At 49.4% G+C, this 19,429-nt stretch overlaps 1 protein-coding gene and 1 long non-coding RNA gene across 5 annotated transcripts; one reads left to right on the top strand and one right to left on the bottom strand.

Moving 5' to 3' along the window:
- Positions 1 to 466: 466 nt before the first annotated feature.
- LOC142363039 (uncharacterized) lies at positions 467 to 3,558 on the bottom strand. Of its 3 annotated transcripts, none has more exons than XR_012765441.1 (4): positions 3,372 to 3,558; positions 2,707 to 2,900; positions 2,357 to 2,527; positions 467 to 1,680 (listed from the first exon to the last, which is right to left on the bottom strand). It is a non-coding gene; the product is annotated as an uncharacterized LOC142363039 (long non-coding RNA). The 3 variants fall into 3 exon arrangements; XR_012765442.1 differs by having other exon boundaries at positions 2,707 to 2,790; positions 3,372 to 3,555; XR_012765440.1 differs by having other exon boundaries at positions 2,707 to 3,553.
- Positions 3,559 to 3,922: 364 nt separating this feature from the next.
- YDJC (YdjC chitooligosaccharide deacetylase homolog) lies at positions 3,923 to 18,902 on the top strand. Of its 2 annotated transcripts, none has more exons than XM_075434889.1 (6): positions 3,923 to 4,007; positions 4,478 to 4,650; positions 13,237 to 13,396; positions 14,155 to 14,254; positions 15,227 to 15,404; positions 17,433 to 18,902. In XM_075434889.1, the coding sequence occupies exons 2-6, from the start codon at positions 4,493 to 4,495 to the stop codon at positions 17,761 to 17,763; spliced, it is 927 nt and encodes a 308-aa protein (XP_075291004.1). In that variant the 5' UTR covers positions 3,923 to 4,007; positions 4,478 to 4,492; the 3' UTR covers positions 17,764 to 18,902. The 2 variants fall into 2 exon arrangements, with proteins under 2 accessions (XP_075291004.1, XP_075291005.1); XM_075434890.1 differs by lacking the exon at positions 3,923 to 4,007 and adding an exon at positions 4,233 to 4,346.
- The last annotated feature ends 527 nt before the right edge of the window (positions 18,903 to 19,429 follow it).

The raw sequence follows: 19,429 nt of genomic DNA, 5'->3' as shown, positions 1-19,429 counted from the left end.
GTGCGCTTTAGGAACTCGGGCACTTGCAGTCCAGCTCTCCTCGCGGTCACGTTTATTCACTGCTATTCAGGGTCACTCCGCTCGGACGCTGAAAATTAACAGCTAATGAACACGTGTCCCTGCAGCACTTTTGCTGGTCACCTCCCTCAACCTCTGCAAAAGCCCGCTCATTTTCTTGTCCTTTCTGCGCTACGTCCCACTGCAGTGCCCTCCTTCGTCCCCTGCCCTGGCTGACCAGCCAGCCAGTTCTGTACCCGGGCTACAGATCATCCGGGGGCCACAGCCTCAGAGCCACGCGCCGTGCTGCCGCGTTGCAGGACCTCCACCTCTGCTGCAAAGGAGGCTGGAATTGGCCAAGGCGTCCCACTGCCGCCAAGAGGAGACTGAGACGGGCGCCGACAGCGTGAACACAAGTGTCTTGTTTCCTCTGAAAACCAACTTCAGTAGAAGGATGAAAAGGCTTTAATTTAAGTGTTTCTACAGAAGCCACTGAACTTCCAAGTTTTGTAAATCTTTGAGGCTGGGGAACAGAAGAAAATATTTCATCCTTTCATTTTAAAAATGAATTTCACTTTGACTCCTTCAAACATCGTTTACAATTCACACTTCCAACAAAATTTCATGCAAGGAAAAACAATCAAGTCCTACTGTGCTACCATTGTAATCCCAAATTAACTAACTCACTGCAGCCAAGCGAACAAGAAACAGAAAATACATTTTTTATGTCACCAGATGGCTTGTTGGAAGCATCAATTGTTAGGAAATGCTTTTGTGATACACAGGAAACCTCTAAATCCACTACTGAGTAACTCAAACTTCAGGGAAAAAAATTCAAGATCAAAACCAATGAACCACTTGAAGATGGAGAGAACTCCTGCTGGTTTCTGTGACTGAGATAAGGTAGGGCTGGGTTTTGTTTCAGTTCAGTGGGAAGATGCAGCCTGTGCTTAGTACGTCCTGGCTTATGCTGCTCCACCAGAAACGCTGGCCAATGTTCTCATTCGTGTCTTCATTGCAGAAGAGAGACAAGCCAGAGGAAGCCCGCCTTGCCTTTCAGCTCCAGGTTGAATGTGTAAGCGACTTTCCTCCAGACTATGCGGGGGTTGGCTGCAGGGGCTATTTTGGCAGCCAGCTGGGGTATGCAGGCTGCAGAGGAAACATTGTGCTGGGATCCAAGGGGGATGTGGCACAGTGGCAAGATTTGCTTGCTGGGGGGTGTTTGCTTCCAGTCACAGGAAGGAGAGCTGGATAAACAGGGATGAAATTGGAAAAGAAAAACCTCCAGGAACCGCATTCAATATTTAAGGAGGATGTTACCGATAATTGCATTAAATGTATACTAGGGTTAAGAAGGCTGAGAAGCCAAGCTTTGTTTAAGGTTCTTACGCAGTGCCTCTCACCTGTGCAGAGGCAAGCAGCATTGACAGTACTAGAAAGAGGCAGAAACCCCCAGAGTTTGCATTGGCAAAGGCAGGAAGTTCTTGGTTTTGATTCATGACATTACTTCAGAGTTGTGCTGACTCGTCTGTTGTGCTGACCTCGTCAGTAGTGAAGCCTTGGGGGAACGTGGGCAGGCTGCGAGGTTCATCTTCCAGGAGGGGAAGCAAGTAGCTGTTGCACAAATATCCGCTCTGAAATGCCGTGGGCATTGGAAACCCTTACAGACCATCAAAAGCTTTTCTGTAACAGAGACATACAACTATTAAATGATGGAAATGCTTACAGGAAGTGCTAGAATGAAGATTTAGCAAATTCTCTGCAGCATTTTAGCATGATTTGTTTGGAATGTCATTCCATATAATTTTTCAGTAGAGAAAGGAGGCACTAAGGGGGCAGAAGGCTGTCTCCAGCTCTCACCATGAGTTCCTGTAGACAGTGTTCATTTACAGGTGAGGGAAGAGTAAGCTCTAGAAAGTGCTGGACAGCTGGTGTCCGCTCTAAATCTAGCAGAAGTCTCCATGCTGCCCGTTTGAGGGCCGACAGGGAGAGCACAGACTAGGAATCAAATTCTTCCATGAACAACATTGGTACCACCCATTCTACTTTTATTTTACTCCTTCAAAGTATCAAAATACTGTTACAAACAATAATTTACATCCCAGCTGCCCCTCAAAGTGCCCTCAGGCTAATGGAAACATTTTTTCTGCTGGAAGCGGTCTGAGGTGGGAGGCAGAGGCATTCCCGTCCCAAAGTCCCGCAGCAGTTTGCTACACGCACTGCGATCGATGAGAGCCTAAAGATCAACAGGGCTGCAACCTGCCTCGGTTTGCTGATTCCACATTCCTGGTGAGGAAACGGACACGGAGAGCCACTGGCTACACAGCTGTTCACGTCCCTGCATACAGATGTTTCATACCTCAGCTCCGGGTGTGAAAGCAGTGGAATTCCCTCTGCTGAACTGTGCTTCTCCGTCTCCCCAGGCTGATGGCTCTTCCTTTGCTGAGATGGACAGTCAGTCTCTGTGCCTGCACGTCATCACCTTGGCTTTGGGGCTTGGGTGCACTGGCTGTCTTTTAGGAACTGAATCCTGCAGAAGGAGGGAACACCTGGAGACTTTAGTTTCTTTACGCAAGGACTGCCCAGAACTGAGAACAGGGTTGTGGTTGCAATGGAAGAGAGCTAAGTTAGCCCAAGTGACTTTGCCTTAGCCATGAAATAAGCAGCAGGATGGTCAGTCAGGAACAACCGCTTGAAGCCTTTTCCTACCTGTTCCACCCCAGCTGCTCTTCCAAGCAGCCCGTGCTTGGCCTGACAGCGGTTTCTTCTCTTCCCCTGCCTTCTTTCCTCCACCTTGGCACAGGTTCAGACATGGAAATCAGCATCAACCACGCAAGGGTCCTAGTCCCAGTGTGATCCCTGCTTCCTGGGACAGGTTAACAGCAGCCACCAAGACACCTCCCCTGTAATCCATGGACACATTACCCCAGCACTTTCTGAACTATCACTCTCCCCTTGCCCCAACCATCAGCTTGTTGTTTCTTCTGCAATAGCAGAAGTGGGTGAATATTCTGGGATAACATCATGGACCAAGAATGGGTGAGGTCTACTTTGATAGAACTTCATCTTCTTCTTCCACAGGTGCAAAACGCAGGCTGATAGTATGTCCTGCTCAGCATTTCTAAGCTACTCAGTCCTTTCACTTTCATTCTGGTAGACCGAGAACAGCTTTTCTGCAGTAAGAAAAAGCAGCAGTTCAATGCCAGGACCAACGGGATTTCACCTGCAGCCCGATGGAGAACTGGCTTACACCGAGCACTGAACGGCAGAAGCTGCCCTGCCCGGGGCTCTGCTGTCCCCCCTGCCCTTCCCCAGCCCGCCCGGGGAGCTGCGGGGGCCTCCCGACCGGGGTCTTCTGAACTCCAGACTCGCACCCAGTTCACGCTGCCAGCACACCAAGGTGGGGAAACCGAGCAAGCCGCTGCTGTGGCGGTCGCGGACGGAGGGATCCCGTACGCACGGCACCGTTAGGCTGACGGACTCGGCGCTGAAGCGACCACAGAGCGCGGACGGAACTGCCCCCCCCCCGGCAGCTACCGGCGCCAGGCTCCGCTCGGCGCCCGCCGCCGAAAGCCCGGTCCCGGCGCTGCCTAGCGCGGCGCACACCGCGGGCCGGCGGCACCGCCACTGGGGGGACCCCAGGCCCTGCCCCGGCGCCTCGCGCGGCGCCAGCGCACCCCACCCGCGGCAGCCCCGCCGCCGCCCGGCTCCCGCGGGCCGGCAGCCTTCTCCGGCCGGGCCGGGCCGCGCGGTGCCGTGCGGGCCGCGGCCGCCAGGGGCCGCCGGCGGGGCGGGGCGGGCGCTCCGGTGCCGGCAGCGCTACGGAGGCGCCGGGCTCTGCGGCGGGGCCGCGGGTGAGCTCCCGGCCGGGGCTGCTCGGCAGCACCGGGGGAGGGGGGATGTGCGGCGGAGCGGCGCGGGCAGCGCTCCGCCCCCGGGGCCGGCATCCCTCCCGGGGGCGCGGCTACAGCCGCCCGCACCGGCCGGCGGCCCTGGGCGCGGGAGCGGAGGTATGCACGGTGCCGGGGGGGCTGGCGGGCCCGCTCTGCCCCCGCAGGCCGCTCCTTCCCGGCTCTCCCCGGGGACAGGCGCGGTGACAACTCGGCGGCGCGGGGCTGCCTCGGGTGCTTCGCTGCGGTGCCGTCCCACCGGGCGCCGCGGGGAAGGGAACTTGAGCCCCCGCGAAGCCCCTGACCCCTCGCCGGCATTGCTGCAGAGCGCCGGCGGGCCTGGCTCCCGCAGAGACGGGGGCTCCGGGGCTGTCGCCGGGGAGTAGGCAGTGCGGCGGAGGCCCGGCGGCTGCACGCACACCCAGCCCCTTGTCAGCTGCGATGCGGCGATGGGCGGAGGTGCGGGGGGGGCAGTGCGGGGCCGAGTCGTGACTGGGTTCGCTCCCGCCCAGCCTGTCTCTTCCTGCTTGCCTGGGATCCGCAGGCTGCGGGCTGTTCCGATTTTCCCCTCCCTTACTTTTCTTTGCTAGGGATGACCTCTAAGGATGCTTCAAGTGAAGCTCATAGTAACTGGAGATGACTTTGGCTATTGTCCTCGGAGAAACCAAGGCATCGTGGACTGTTTCCTGGCTGGTGCCGTGTCTAACGTGTCCCTTCTAGTCAACGGAACTGCTGCAGCAGAGGCAGCCAAGCTGGCAAGGAGGTAAGCCACTTTCGTGAGCTCCTTTGTGGACAGCCTGCACAGGCTATCCATGGAAAGCCAAGCCTGGAAAATTTTGTATCCCCACTATAAACATGGTATCATACCCAGGCTGGTATAAGAAAACTGGATTTCAGGCATATTTACTAAGACTCTTTGCGGTAAAACCAGTGACCTGCCAACCATACCCAGAATGACCCTTTCTCTGATATTAGCTACTGCACTGCGCCTTTTTTTTCCACGGGATAGAAAGCCACTTACACAATTTGACTAGTAGAGTTTGGGTTTGTCGGACTTTCTTTTCCCATACTTCTAAAACATGCACCATCAGAATGGAAGTCCACACTGTAGACCCAGACCAAGCTGTTACCTGTAAAACTATTAGAATGTAAAAGCACAGATCTTTACATCTCATTTAATTTGGTGCATTTCAGCCAGGCTGAACACAGGGTCAGCCAGGTTCATTCCAGGATCAGGAATAGGTGTGATTCTGTGAGGGCTAAGTTACAAATTTGGTCAGTGGAAAACTTGATTTTTCCATTGCAGAAACCTTTTAAAAAAGCACTTCAATATTTCTATTAATTCTAGGCTTGATAAATCCATTTGTAAAAACTGCATACATAGAGAGGGAAAATACCTTGTACTTTTACCTTTACTCTTTTCAGAGGTTGCTGGCACAGTTGGTTCTGTAGCGAATCAGATGCTATGTGTCATTCACATGGAGTAGCCCAGCAAATCCTTCAATAGGAAGCATTACTTGTATTTAGCAGGTAAAACCCAGGTAATACTTCAGCTCCAGCATGGCCAGGCACTCGGAGGCAGGAGTACATCCTGAAAGAGAGCAGCAGGGTTGAGAAACAATTTAAGAAAGCAGAAAAGGAAAGGAGCTGTACTGGTACTAGAAGAAGCAAGACCTTATGCTTCAAATACAGCTGCTGCAGGGGACAATTTCATGACAGCCATGCTGTCCTTGTTCTCCTGGAGCATCTCTCCCCAATTTGGCTGTGATTTTAGGGGTGCTTGGAAATTGCTTGGAGCTGGTAGGTTCTTCGGTGTTGGGTGGTACAGGAAAGCCACGGTGTGGTGTTAGTGGCAACTGGTCTTCTGTTAAAAAGGTTAGAGATTACACCCAAACCTTGCAAGAGGAACTGCCTCTGGGATGAGAGGCAGAAGGACACAAAACTGTTGAGATGCCTAAAAATCCTGTTAGTAAATGAAACAAATAAAACATAAAGCCAGCACTTCTCTCAGGCACAGAGGAACCATGAAACCATTTAAGCCTCAATGCTCTGGTGATGTTGTCAGCTGTTTTAGCCATGCTCTTTAGCAGGCTTTTAAATATAGCATCCACCTGGCCTCCTTTCCATAGCCAGAAAGTAGGCCATGTAATCAGAGGTTTAAAAAGCACCTTTGAATCCAGGTCCTGACACTTGTGCTGACAGCTGATATGGGTGTGAAAAGGCAGGTTGGAGGGCAGGTGACAGCAGAAGCTGCAACCTGCTGCTACAATTTCATTCTTTTGGGGGGAAGTTCTGAGTTGTAAATGTGAATGGAATGGATTTAAATCTATTTCTGAGAATATAAGCAGGGTGAGTTTGTGAACATATGTCAGCACTAAAGATCAATGGCCTAGGTTCTGCGATTCCTCATTTGTGTAACTTTCTGCAGCTGTATTCAGCTCTCCCCACGCATGAGGGAAAGCATTTGCAGGTTTGAGGAAAAGCGTTGGTCGTGTTTTAATGCAAGTCCCACTTCAGGTGCTGCTAGTATACACGCACCTAATTGGCATCTGTGCATGTAAGCAAACTCTTGTGTCACCCCTAAGATATTTATTCCTCTATTGCAAAGGTTCATGCAAACTCTTTTTAGACACAGATGTCTAATAGGTCAGACTTCCTAGAAATGTCATTGAATCCTCCTCATCTTGTGGTGCAAAAATGGGAAAGTATCACTGTTGCTTGACTGCCTTGCCACTGTTATTCCCTCTTTCCCCTGCTTGGCGGTGTCTCCCATCCCACTGTGAACACTGAGGCTTTGCAATGTTCTGTGTTTTATGGGATGAAAGTCTGCCCTGTTTTTTCTCCCCATCTTTGTCTTCCCCCCACAGACACCCAGCTAAGCAATTACTGTATATATACACATGCATATACACTCAACACCATAGCAGACATTTCAGCCTTGACCAGTGGTGTAAGAAGGGAGACCGGATCAGCTGAGGGAAGAGGCTTGAAGCAAGTACCTTGTTCTTTCCTGTGGTGCATTCCAGTGTTGTGGGATTTGGTCTTTTGCACCCATGGTGCTAGGATTGTCAAAGTGCTGGACTATTTCTGTGGCTTGTGGAGATTATCTGTGTGGTTCTTGATTAACTGTCCATGACATGGTTGCTCATCACTGCAGGTCTTGAGCTCTTTCTTCTTACTTGGTTTTCAGTTAATTGGACACAGGCAAAGCTAATTAGTAATGAGACAACTTTTCCTGCAGGATAGTTCTTCTTAAGCATCTCATGCTGCCTTGCAATGTTAGGACTCAGCATCCTTCAGAAAGGAATAGAGTTCCTCTGGAATTTCATTATTCTCTTCATTTTCACAGTGATTCTGTAGGCTTCTGGGTATACATCTGTCGCCCTGTGTTTTGGTTAGAAGCCTTGGCAGAGACGTGATGATAGTCAGGAAATCTTTGTACCAGCTCTAACACAAACTAATTGCAAAACAGCAGAACGAAGCAGTAAATAATACACCTTCCCTAACATCTAGGTTCTGAATCTTGGGCTTTTCTTATTTCCTGTCATGACTGGGCTAAAAGAAGGGACCCACTCACTTCAGGCAAAAGAGGCGTTTCAGCAGAGGCCTGATTCATCACCAAATGACCAAACCTATTGATAGCAACTTCTAGAGCAATACATAACCAGAACAGCAGGTGGGAGAACAGACTTCCATTGTGGTTTTTTTTTCAGTATCTCAAAACTTTTCTCTGTATAGGGTATAGGCTGACGACAACTTCCTGGTTATCCATATAATATAATCTTGATTTTCTACTTACCAGTGCCCAACTTGAAGACAGCCAGTCTTCCTGGTGATTGTTCCATAGCCTCTCCCAGAGATTGGAAGGATTATTTTGTTACCTGAAATGAACAGGTCCCTTCATTTTTCCTTAGAAATATAGAGATAGCAGAAATAGAGAGACCTAAGATTGTTTGCCTCCATGTTTTTCCCCCTTTTATCAACTGGCTCAGTTGTGACTGTTAGGATCCTTTTCCAGATGATTATATCCAGATACTTAATGAAGAGTGACATATTTTAGAACACAACCTCAGTCTTCCTGTTTTTTTTGCAGTTTAAATGTTGAACATCAGCTGCACAAAAGCTGAAGCCCCCACAACATCTGGGTACATTTAACATAAGAGTCTAACAAAACCACATTTAATTGCTGTCTATGTTTTCACTTCCTTTCCCATCAACACTAATTGCAAAATGTGTGTGTAAATTGTGACTTAATTCTGACCCTCCCAGTCAACATCTGACTAACCTAGGAGTCTCTCATGCTTTCTCATCATGCTTTTATCTGACTGTTAATCACATAGCAGACAGTTCCACTGCTGAACTGTGTTTGGATTAGGGGTGGGGCCCAATCTGAGGCCTTAAACTAGAATGCCAGATTATACTGACTTTACTGGCAAAAGCACTTCTTGCTGATGTAATCATGGACACAGGAGCTTCAGTTAATACAAACCTGTAATGAAAAAGAAAGTCACGCCCCTAAGCTATGTTGCAGTACCAGTTCTTAACACTGCAGAGGCTTTGGAGTGTTTCTTCCAGCAGAAAAAAATCCTTAGCAGTAATGGAGCAAGACAAGATGCTATTTGATGAAAGACAGTTAGATCTTCAGTTTGCTGAAGGGTGGAAGTGTCTGTGTGGGAAAGTATGCAAATGCCAACATGGAGAAACTGAGGGTTGTACTCTTTTGCACAAAGCTTTGTCTGGTTTCAGACACTTCGATATTTACTGAAGGAGGATGTCTAGATACAGATATTTACATGAGGTTCTTAGCTGTGTCACACTTGGGCTGAAACCTGATGAACCATTAATTTTCTGGATATACAAACAGGATGTTGAAGGTGAGGTCTGTTTACCCATCAAGGAAAAGGGTAAGTGCTGTGCTTACGCCAGAGAATGCAGCCTTCAGCACGCAACTGGGACTGTGCTTGGCAAATCAGATAACCCCCACAGCCAGTACAAGGGCTCCCAGGGATGCAGGGACTGCACAGAGTCCATGCTGTGGCCAGGCAGGACCCAAGGCACTGTTGGTCATCCAGCAAGCTCAGAAATGCGCAAAGCTGGTGGGCACTTTAAAGAGTGACTCAGTATAGTCACAGTCTCCAGGGTCCTTTTACTGCTAAGGATATGAATGAACAGCGATTGCAACCGCACAAAAGCCCATTGCCTCAGCAGAGACATTTGTTCAGAGCACTCGTGTGGCAAAACAAGCAATGGCTTGAAAAGGAAGCAGTTTAGCTGATGATATTTCCTCTCTCTATTTGATAACTGGTCTGGGCTTGCTGACTCAGAGCTGTCTTTCCAGACTTGAATTCCTTGTTGGCCCTTGTAGCATTTGTTTTATGGGTATCTCCTCCTTTTTTTTTTTTTTTTTCCCTATTTTTTTCACCACCTCTGCAGGGGATGCTGAGCAGAGAACCACAGAGCCAGGCTGGCTTTAACAGCCAACTTTCTCTCAGTGGAAACAGCTCACTAATGGCCTAACCTTAGTGGCTGCAGAAGCTACTGGCCTGAACCTCTTCTCAGCAAGCTCACAGACAGCCCAGTCTAATGCCCTTTACGCTGTAGGAGCACATGCTTGTAGACACTGTCCTTTGGCTTTATCAGGAGTGAACTGAACCCTTGTGCTACATCCCGCTTCATGTCTGTGCATTCTCCAGGGCAGTGGGACAGGCTTGCAAACACCTAGACGCGGGCCTCTCCAAACAGATTGTGGAAGGGTCATTGCTGCTTAAAATAACCACCAAAATGAGTTTAGAGGCACCAAGCAGATTCCTTAAGATCATTTTGTTTTGGCAACGGTAGCTGTTACTGCAGTGCTTTTATTGCAGAAACTAAGCTGTTGCTTGAAGCTCAATGCCAGTCCTTTTATTCTGGATCTTCGGCAGAGCAATTAGCAATTAGCAGTTAGACTTGACTGAAAATGATCAGCAGGGCTCAGCCTGTCCCATCTGTAAAGGACTTGGGCAGGGGAGTGGGTAGGAGACCAAACCCGCAACAGCTGAGGTCTATTCCCAGTGTGGCATCACACGCTATATAAGCTGCCTGAGCTGCTGGTCTCTGCTTCAGTGTTTCAGCCAATACAGTAGCAGATACTTTACAGTCTTTGAAAAAACAAGGGCAACTATAAAGTATGTTTATGTAGCAGAAAGAATCATCTGCCCTCTGAAAAAGGGGCTCTTCCAGGATATTCCCATAACTCGACTTTTCTCCCTGCCTTTTTTACAGTACAGCATGCCTTGCTATTGCTCTTTGGTTGCAGAAGCTGCATTTCAGTGGTGAGAGGTACTCAGGAGCAAGAGTTAGTCCAGTGTGTATAGTGGTCAGTGGGGGAAAAAAGCCTGTTGGTTCAGTCTTGAAGCCCAAGCCTCTGGTCAGGACAGAGCATGAGTGGAACCCTGTCTCCCGAGGTACAGCCCAGCTAATTACTATAATGCTTTAAGTTTTGCTCATGTTTTCATCTCATTGCACTTAGGACTTCAGATACTCATGGAGTGTCGGGGCTGTTAAGAATGAACACTGGGCAGCAGGACATTTGGTGTTGGATAGGAGCATTCGGAGGAAACACACACATTTAGGTACAGGAAAATGCTAGCTAGCAGAACTCCGCTGTGCCCGCTGTGTTGTCCTCCTTCCCAAAGCATTACAGCTTTCCCAGCATGCCTGCTTCTGTGCATCTCCCACAGATGGATATTTCTGAACAAGTTTCTCTCATGCTGCGTTTTGAGTTTTGGTTTCAGTCCCTGTATCCCAGAGCAGTTAAATGCTAGCAGTTCCTCTTTAGATGCCTCAGCATGGACAGTCTGTCAAACGAGCCAGGACTAACTCCAAGAGAAAACTATTAAGATATTCAGCTGGTGTTAGCCAAAGCTCCGAAACATGCTCTAATGTTACAGCCAGAGTCTCCCCTTACAGAGAGAATAAGGCCAGCTCTCTCTGCACTTCCACATTCTCCACGTTCCTCAGCTCTGGGGCTGGTTTCAGCTCAGGCAGAGGAGCGGCTCTAACATTATGCGGTGCAGTGCTTGGCTCCTTGGTGTCCCACACCTGTCGGCGGGGCTTGCGTTTTCCTGGAAATAGCTTCCCTCACAGCATTTGAGGCATTGCACAACTGGGGGCAGTTCATTCGATGCTCCTGGGAGACAACACTGAAAGGCTCAGCTGTTCATTTCTTTCCCTCCCACAACACATGAGAAGTAGAGTGCTCAGCCAAAAAAAGTCTTCCATCTGCTGATTCATGGTAACACACAAATCCTTTTTCTTGCAGACAGCAGTGGCTGTGGTACAAATAATGCTATCAGCTGATGCAGTCAGAGCTTCCCACAGACATGATAAAGAATCTGGGATGGATTTCTAAAAAAAAAAAAACAAAACAGAACAAAACCACAGGCTCCCCCTCTGCCTTTGGGCTTGTGCAGGTTACAAAGCAGGTTGTAGGATGGAGGGGAAGCCTTCCTGCTGCAGCACCCCTTCTGCACCATAGCTGCCTCCTGCCCTGCCATCAGCTGCCTGCTGAAGGGTCCCCACTCCCAGTGACAGCACCTTCCCCTTCTTGTATTAGCAAGGCATTAGTGTGTGCATGTCATGTGCTCAGGCGCCATATATGAAAGCCAGATGAACATTTATCATCAATTATACAGTCAGGCCCCGATGCAAAGAAACCATCAAATCAGAAAAGCCAGAGAGGACCTTTTTCTCCACAAGCTGTTTTGCTCCATTAAGCAAACATTCAAGCTCCCTAATGACACAGTGGACTAGAAAGACATGGACTCATTTTGTCTCATGGGGCTGTCCATACAACTTGACTCATAACGTTTATGTCTTTGAGAAGGAGCAGTATTTAGCAACAGACTGCACCATCCACCTGGAGCACGAGACGTGGAGGAGCCAGGAAAAAGGACTTTCAGTCCTGCAAGGGCCAAAGCCTTAGGATCCGAAGGAGCTAAGTGAGTCTGACTTGGTCCAATCCGTCCACAATCCTGCTGTCCTCAGTAACTTGGTGCTTCACTAGTCAGCTTCAAGGCAGCAGACAGCAGGGGAAGATCTGCTTTTTGGCACACTCTGTGTAAATGGAAATTGCTTTTGTTTTCCTCTCTGTGGTACAAGCACCGTAACAGGGACAGACCACGCCCAGTTTCAGCAGAAGTTCCAGGAAGGATTTAAAGCATCACAGACTTGTTGTCTTGAAATCAACTCTGCAGCACGACTCAGACTGGGCAGCCCAGAAGGAGTATTGCAGTTCTGTCATTTGCTTACTGAGTCAACCAGAGGCCAGGGGCTGGCTTGGAAAAAGGTTCAAAGAATCATTTTGATCGCTGATTCTGAGGATTCCAGAAGTGCTAATGAAACTCAGAACGAATCTGAGCACTCACAGGTCCCATTTTTTTCGTAGGGGAATCCACAGCACAGACAAAGAAGGAAACACCAGCACTCTGCAAAGCCCCATGGCTGAAAGCAGCTCTGCAGACACACTAGCTCCGTAGTTTGTCTGTGTTTTTTATGGTTTTGGGTTTTTTAAATGTTGCAGAGTGCAAGTGGTTAACCAACTGGACCCTTGTGGTTCCTTAGCAAGGCTCTACACTTACACTGCTGACCTCCCTGCAGTGATCTTTCGTGTGTGCCAGAGGGATGCTACTTTGTGCAGCTTAGCCTTGTCACTCAGTGAGTGATCATCTGCACCAGCAGACAGAAACCTGGCCACAGCTGCAGCCTCTTGGACCAGGAAACCCTTAAACTCAGAGAGTATTTACACTTGTAGCCTATGCTGTTGCCGTAACAGCTGCCTTGGGCACTGTTTATATATGACTTAAGGGCAGCTTTAGAAGTTGTCAAGTGAAACTCAAATGTCTCATAAATGTAGCATCTTTACTAGGGTAAACAACTCGAGGGAATACCTAGCAAGGGCTAATGAAGCGCTTTAGAAAAGGCTTTCAAGGTCCACATTTCTCTGTTAGTCATTAGGAACAGCAGGGCAGTTACTGGTAGCATGCAGTTATAACATTTACTGCTGTTAGAGCATTTAGTCTGAGATACCTCGTGGCTGCTCTCTCCACGTGAGTCAGGATGGGAATGGAGCTGGGGGAGTCCCACAGACCGGCTCTTGGCAGACTGCACAGGGTTGTTACCCGGAGATACTCCGCTCTGGTTAGTGTCCTTCTGCGTTCCTTTCTAGAAGAGCAGAGATACGAAGATGCACTCCAGTGAGTACACCACCACTTTTTACATCAGTCTAGATCTTTCACTGACATCTTCCCCTTTGGCCGCAGTAAATGAGGTAGAGGTGCAAAGCTTCACAGATGTTTCATCCCTGTTACAGATACAACATCCCTATAGGCCTGCATGCCAACCTCTCCGAGGGCTCTCCTGTGTGTGAGGTGCTCAAGACAAACTCCTCTCTGCTCAACCAAGATGGATTCTTCCATGGGAAAATGGGATTCAGAACAGCTCTATCAAAAGGTCTCCTGAGTATGTCAGAGGTAGGAGAAAGCCACATACAACCATGCAACTTGCTTGCCTGGTACAGATCAGCCTGTGCTTATCCCAGCAGGTAACAGCTGAAGATCTTTCCCAGGTCCCAGCTGTGAGTAAGCTTAGAGATGAATCTTGACTGTGTTGCCTGGGCAGCTGGAGCTGGCTTGCTGGGTCCTGGGCTTAGTTCTGCCAAAGGCTCCGCAGCCTTTGAGAACTCATTCCTCCCTGCTTCAGTGCCTGCATACGCTAATGTCCTGTTAACTACTCATCTGACAGGGCGGAAGAGGCGTTGGAACAGGTATTTGCAAAGAACCTAGAGATCAGTAAAGGGAGAAGGCCAGCACAGTGCTAAGTAGGCAGCAGGCTTTTCATCACCTTGTGAGCAACTTTTGTTCTCTAGGGAGACGGCTGGTTTTGCCCCACAAGCAGGGATGAACATGTTCAGGGGACTGAAACTGCCTATGGATATGAGCACCCATTTCCCCACTCATTTTAAAGGGAAATGCTTACAGAAATATCCTGTGTATTTTAGAAGATCCCAGTATCGGCACCATCCACATGACCGCTACCATAGAGACCCATGCCTAGGGGAGGTTTGGGCCAGCCCAGCAGCACTGCACGTCCGTTTATACTTCATAGCACTTTGTGCCTCTCAGGGCCAGGTCCCCAGTACTGGCCAGCAAGGTCTCCAGCAGCCCCCCCTTGCACTCCCCTGATCTCAGCCTGCTGACACGTCTTGCTCTGAGCCTCCTCTGTTGCGCAGGTGAAGCAGGAGCTAAAGGCCCAGGTGGAGCTGTTCCATGAGCTGACAGGTCACCTACCTCCTCACATGGACGGGCACCAGCACATCCACGTCCTCCCAGGTAAGAAGGGAGTCCTGCTCTTCCCAGTGCCAAGCAGGTGAGAGAGTTGGCGAGTCAGCTCGGAGTGGCCTTCCCTTGCCACGGCTCCCTGTTTGGGCACTAACCCCACCGTAAGACACCTGCTCTGCAGTTGCAGTTTGCATGTTCCCACCCGGGCTGTGGGGAGACAGTTCTGCCCAGGCCCAAATCGGCTGCTTGGTGACTTGGGTCTTCCTGTAGCAGCACAAGGGGATTAATGGCACAAGTGGCCCATGTTACACCTTTTCCTCCAAGGACTGGCAATTCACCTCAGCGTCCTAATTCTGCGCTCCCACCCGTAGTGAAGGAAGCAGAGCAGGGCCAGCAGCAGACTGGCCAGTTTAAACTGGAATGCTGGAGTTTGGGAAAGCTGGTAGCTCTTTTAGATGCTACAAGAACTCCATCCTGTCAGTTGTGTTTCCACACCGATCTCTGTCTGCAGGTCTCGGGGTGCTCTACAGAGATGAGCAAGTATCTTTTGTCCCTGTTTTGCCAATAAGGTCATTGTGATACAGAGATGGACAACTAAGTGAGCAAAGAAATCCAGATTTCCCCACTCCAGCACTCAGCTGCCTCTGGATGACACAGCTCTTGGTAGTTTACCCTCACAACAAACCTGGCTGTGCAGGGACTTGATGAAGAACTTGTTCCTGACGGTGCAGTCACCTCTGGTGCACTCTAGGACCAGAGTCACTAACTTAGAAGGGATTGCTGGACTAAATGCTCACTGCTGAAGGGAAGACAAGGCACCTACAGCAGATGCTGGGGGAGTAATGTTTCCAGTGTAGAAGGGTACTCCCAGGTGAAGAAAACCATTTCAGCAGAAGATAAGCCAAATGGGATTACATTTTCTTAAACAGGGAAAGATGTCTCTGTGCTAACAGCTTGCAGGGAACACGACGAGCTGGTTGGTTATCTGACTCCTGACTACAGTGCCTCTGTTTTTACTTGCAGAGGTCAGGCACGTATTTGCAGAGGTGCTAGAGGAATATGGGATTAAGCACACACGTGTGCCTATAGAGCCAGGCCTTCATAATTGTGACTGGATTCCACCATCCCTGATGGACTTTTATCTGGGAGTAGAAGAAGATTCTTTTAACACAGTGGATGTATTTACAAGGCATGGAATAAGGTAAGAAAAGGCGCTACTCATCCTTTTTGTAGTGAAGCTTTAAGATCTTATCAGTTCCTGATAGCATCTTTCCAGAATAGAACACTGCCTTTCTCTTTCCTCTTTGGGGAAGGTTCAGGAGGAGCACAGAAGTGCTGGGGCACTAGGGCTTAGCAAGAGGCTTTGTTCGAACAGAGATGACTCGCTTCTCACCTGAAGGGGATTGTTCTTTTCAGGGTATGGTTCTCAGCCTTCCTAGTGAAGCTGCATTACTCTGGCATCCTGACGGCAGGAGGCTGAAGTGCTGTAACAACACTGGAATTTTAAAAGTATGCTCTAGGGAAAGTTTTCAAGAAGTAACTTTTCATCTCCCTGGAATAGTGGAGAAGGGGTTTTAAGTAGCAGGAAAGAGACTAATTAGAAACAAGTGTTTGCTGTTAAGGGGAGGCAAGAAGCTCAGAGAGCTTGCAGTGCCACAGCAGGTGATCACTGCTCTAAGCAAACAGTCTTGTCAGTGTCCGGCATCTCAGGGGCCAAACCCAAAGCTCAGTCCTCCCCCCAGTAACATACTTTTCTTAAAAGCTTAAACAGTGCTTTATGGATTAAAGACATTTCATTTGAGACCCTTGCAGTCACCTGTCCTTTGGGGCACATTTCATTACTTTCTCAGTCTACTGAAAGAGTTCTTTTCTTGGATTTTTTTTTTTTTGTATCGATTGTTCCAAACACTCGCAGCAGGCTGGCATTTCACTGTGCGCTCTCCAGCCAGAGCGCACGGGCTGCACTCGAGCAGCCCGTTTCTGAGGGAGGGACGGGCACAGCAACTCACAGAGCAGTTCATCAGGCGTCAGTAACCCTCCTCTTGGGGCAGGTTCACACCGGGGCTAGTGCAGGGGAGTTCAGTGGGAGCCTCACATGCTGCAGGGCTCCCCACACGACCGAAGGGGCAGGGCTGGTGTCGATCCTACCTCCAAGAAGCCGCTGGTCCAGTGATCCCCTCTCCAGGGGCGCAGGGAGGATGTGGCGCCACCGCCGGGACCCAGGAAAAGAAGAGTGTGGGCAGCTGAAGTCACAGGAACCCAGCTCTGCAGCTCCGTTTCAGTGTCTGTGCAGAGAGGCACCACGCCACGTCAGCTTATGAGACTGGACTGAGCAGGAGTGCGCTTACTGCACAGCACTAAGGCAGGAGCACATTTAGTCAGTTTACAGTTAAAAAAAGTTAAGCTATTTTTTTCTGAAGTCCTGCAAACTCTTCTCAAGAGAGCTGAATGTTCAGCTGGGCTCTTCCTTGATCATGCAGTAGAGACTCCAGCCTTGGTTTCTTCCAAAAACCGTCTCATGCTGCCCTCACGGACACTCGCACAGCCCTCCCAGGCTGGTACGTGCCACGCTAGAAGAACTGAGGTTGGCAGCCAGGCCTGAACAGAGAATGGTCTTGAAGCTATGGAAGAAACAGCTGCTAGCTGGTGTCCTCTTAGCTGTAGGGTTTTGTCCAGTGTTTTTTCTTGATTGCAGATTTTTGATACATTGTAGCAGCACCATTTGTTAGCAGGGTGATTTGCATTTCATTTCAGTCATTTTTTTGTTTCCATTTAGCTGAGGGTTATTACTGAGAGCGGGTTATTAGTCAGGTTTTAATTGGCCCAGCAATACAAAGTTATTCTGATAGCATGGTATTTCTCAGTTTAGCTCTCCTCTTCCCTTCTGTGCCAACAAAATGCACCTGTAAACCCACAGATGCCAATCAACCTTGTGCTGTGACACAGAACACACAGCATAAGAACAGCAGGACTGGGGCTCTGCTGGGACTTTCTGTCAGACTTAAGAACTGCTGCTTTAAATAGTATCCTGGTTTCAATAAGGAAAGAGAAAGCATTACTGGTTTGTAGTTCTGGTTTTACTTTTGTTTACAGCTAAAAATTTTATACCCACACCCCCTTTTTATCTTAAGTTTTTGCTCCATTTTGATTCCTGATCCCCTGGATGTAAGGCACGCTTTTCTACCTACCTCGTTAGCATTAATATCGGTGTTCCCTCCTCTGGCTACAGGTGGCCAGACATTTACATAGGTTTGAGCACCATGGGCAAGAACATGTCTGTCAGTAGCATCTGGAGCGCCATCGATGCTGCCATCGCGGAGTTCACGTCCAAGGTGCCCTCGCCCGCACACCCGGCGCCACAGGGCAGGACGGTAACGATTGAACTGATGGTGCACCCAGGGTACCCGAGCATCCCACCCATTGGCGGCTGCGGGGAAGGACCAGACGATTTCTCACAGTCCTGGGAGCGCCTCCACGAACTCCAGACCTTAATTAAGCCAGAGCTGCAAAGCCATTACAAAACCAGGAACATTCAGCTTTGTTCATTCAAAGACCTTTAAGCAAACAAGCACACACACACGTACTTTTGTTCATGAAGACAGGTGGTTGCTCGTGTCCCGAGAAGCCAGACCACTGTCATCAGTGCAGTACTTCCTGGCACAGCTGCCAGGAGCTGTGCGCAGCCTGGGAATGGCATTAGGCTGCTTGGGGAAGAGCCCTGACCGGTGGCTTTTAGGCCACAGCACCTGCTCTGAATGTGATGAACCTCTTCTGCGTCACCCACTCACACACTGCTCCGGCAGCGGCCAAGGGCCAGCCCGGCTCCCAGGGCTGGGTTCCTGCCCAGGCCATGGCGAGCAGCATGAAGACAGGTTTTGCTGCGAGACAAAGGAGCACACTGGCACCCTGAGGGTTCTGCTTGTTTCTCTTTTTGGACTTAAATGCAAAAAAAGAAACATGCTGGGGAGCAAGTGCTGCTTTGCACCAACTGCTCAGTGTAGGTGGCCCAGGGGAGGCCTCACACCCTTCAGCATTTGGTTTTTTAAAGCACTCAGTGTGGTCCCTTACCCCCACTCCACTGCTCACCGATGGCGAGCGGCACGGGGCCACGTTCCTGCAGAGCGTTCCTCTCCTCAGAGCAGCCATGTCACCCGTTTACTCTGGTGGTGTCTGCAGCAACGCCAGCTCTCCTGATGTACACTGCCTCTTGTCATGAAGCCACCGCAGAAAAGTAACATCAGCCACAGCCCTCCCCGAGAGGCTTTGCTTTCTTTTTTTCTGGATGGCTTTGCAAGAACAGCAACTGTTGACCCATCTGCTGTGTCCGTAACTGCTGCACACGAGCGCCCACCAGCAACTGCTCCTGCACTGCCTGCTGCCTCTCATGAGGAACGTGGGATGGCTGCCTACCAACTCTGAGCAAGTTTTCAAGTGGAGACGGTCCTTGTGTCTGTCCACTTTTAGTCCTGTCATCAAAGCGTTTGGACTTTAACAAGCCCTAGTAATACCGATGCGTTGAAGTGCATTAACTGTAGCCCTGTCACTCGTGTAACTTTCATGTGGGAAAAAAATATTTTTGATAGTTTATGCTTATTTTCTGTGCAAAAGTGGTCTCTTTAATGTAGTAATTTTTGTTTAACCAATTTTTTAAATATTAAAAATTTCAATATGATCATCAATATTTGAAGTGAAAAATAAACTCAGGCCTTTTTCTATTGTAATGCTTCTGGAGGCTTTTGGCTTTAGTTACAGCTGGAGAGCCAACTGCACCGGCTCACCTCCGCTCTCACTGCTCTTTCTGTCTGACCTTCCCTATAAAACATCTGAGGAAGGTTTTGTTCCATACAAATATGAAAAATAATATCAACGATGCTTTACAAAATATTTCCCCAGGTTCTTTCCTAAATTATTGTGACAGAATTAATTTGATAAATGACAGGTTTGGTTTTAAAAAAACCCATTTGCTGCCCTGTGCAAGTGCTACACCACCCAGCCGAGCTGATGAGAGCAGCCGTTCCCTTTGGGAATGCAGGGATGTCGGCAGCTCGTCCCGCCGGTGTGTGACAGCGACGCTCCTGCTGTGGGTGACAGAATAGAACCCCCAAGAGGTGTCAGACCTGCGGACAGCAGCTGGAGTTCCGAGCAGAGCCAGACCCGGGAGTGCCATCTAGTGCCCGACGATCCTGCAGTCCCATGCAGGGAAAAGCCTGACAGCAACACCGGTTA

This window comes from Opisthocomus hoazin, chromosome 13, assembly GCF_030867145.1.
Source record: "Opisthocomus hoazin isolate bOpiHoa1 chromosome 13, bOpiHoa1.hap1, whole genome shotgun sequence".
Taxonomy (NCBI): domain Eukaryota; kingdom Metazoa; phylum Chordata; class Aves; order Opisthocomiformes; family Opisthocomidae; genus Opisthocomus; species Opisthocomus hoazin.
This window is presented reverse-complemented; position numbering and strand designations above follow the sequence as displayed.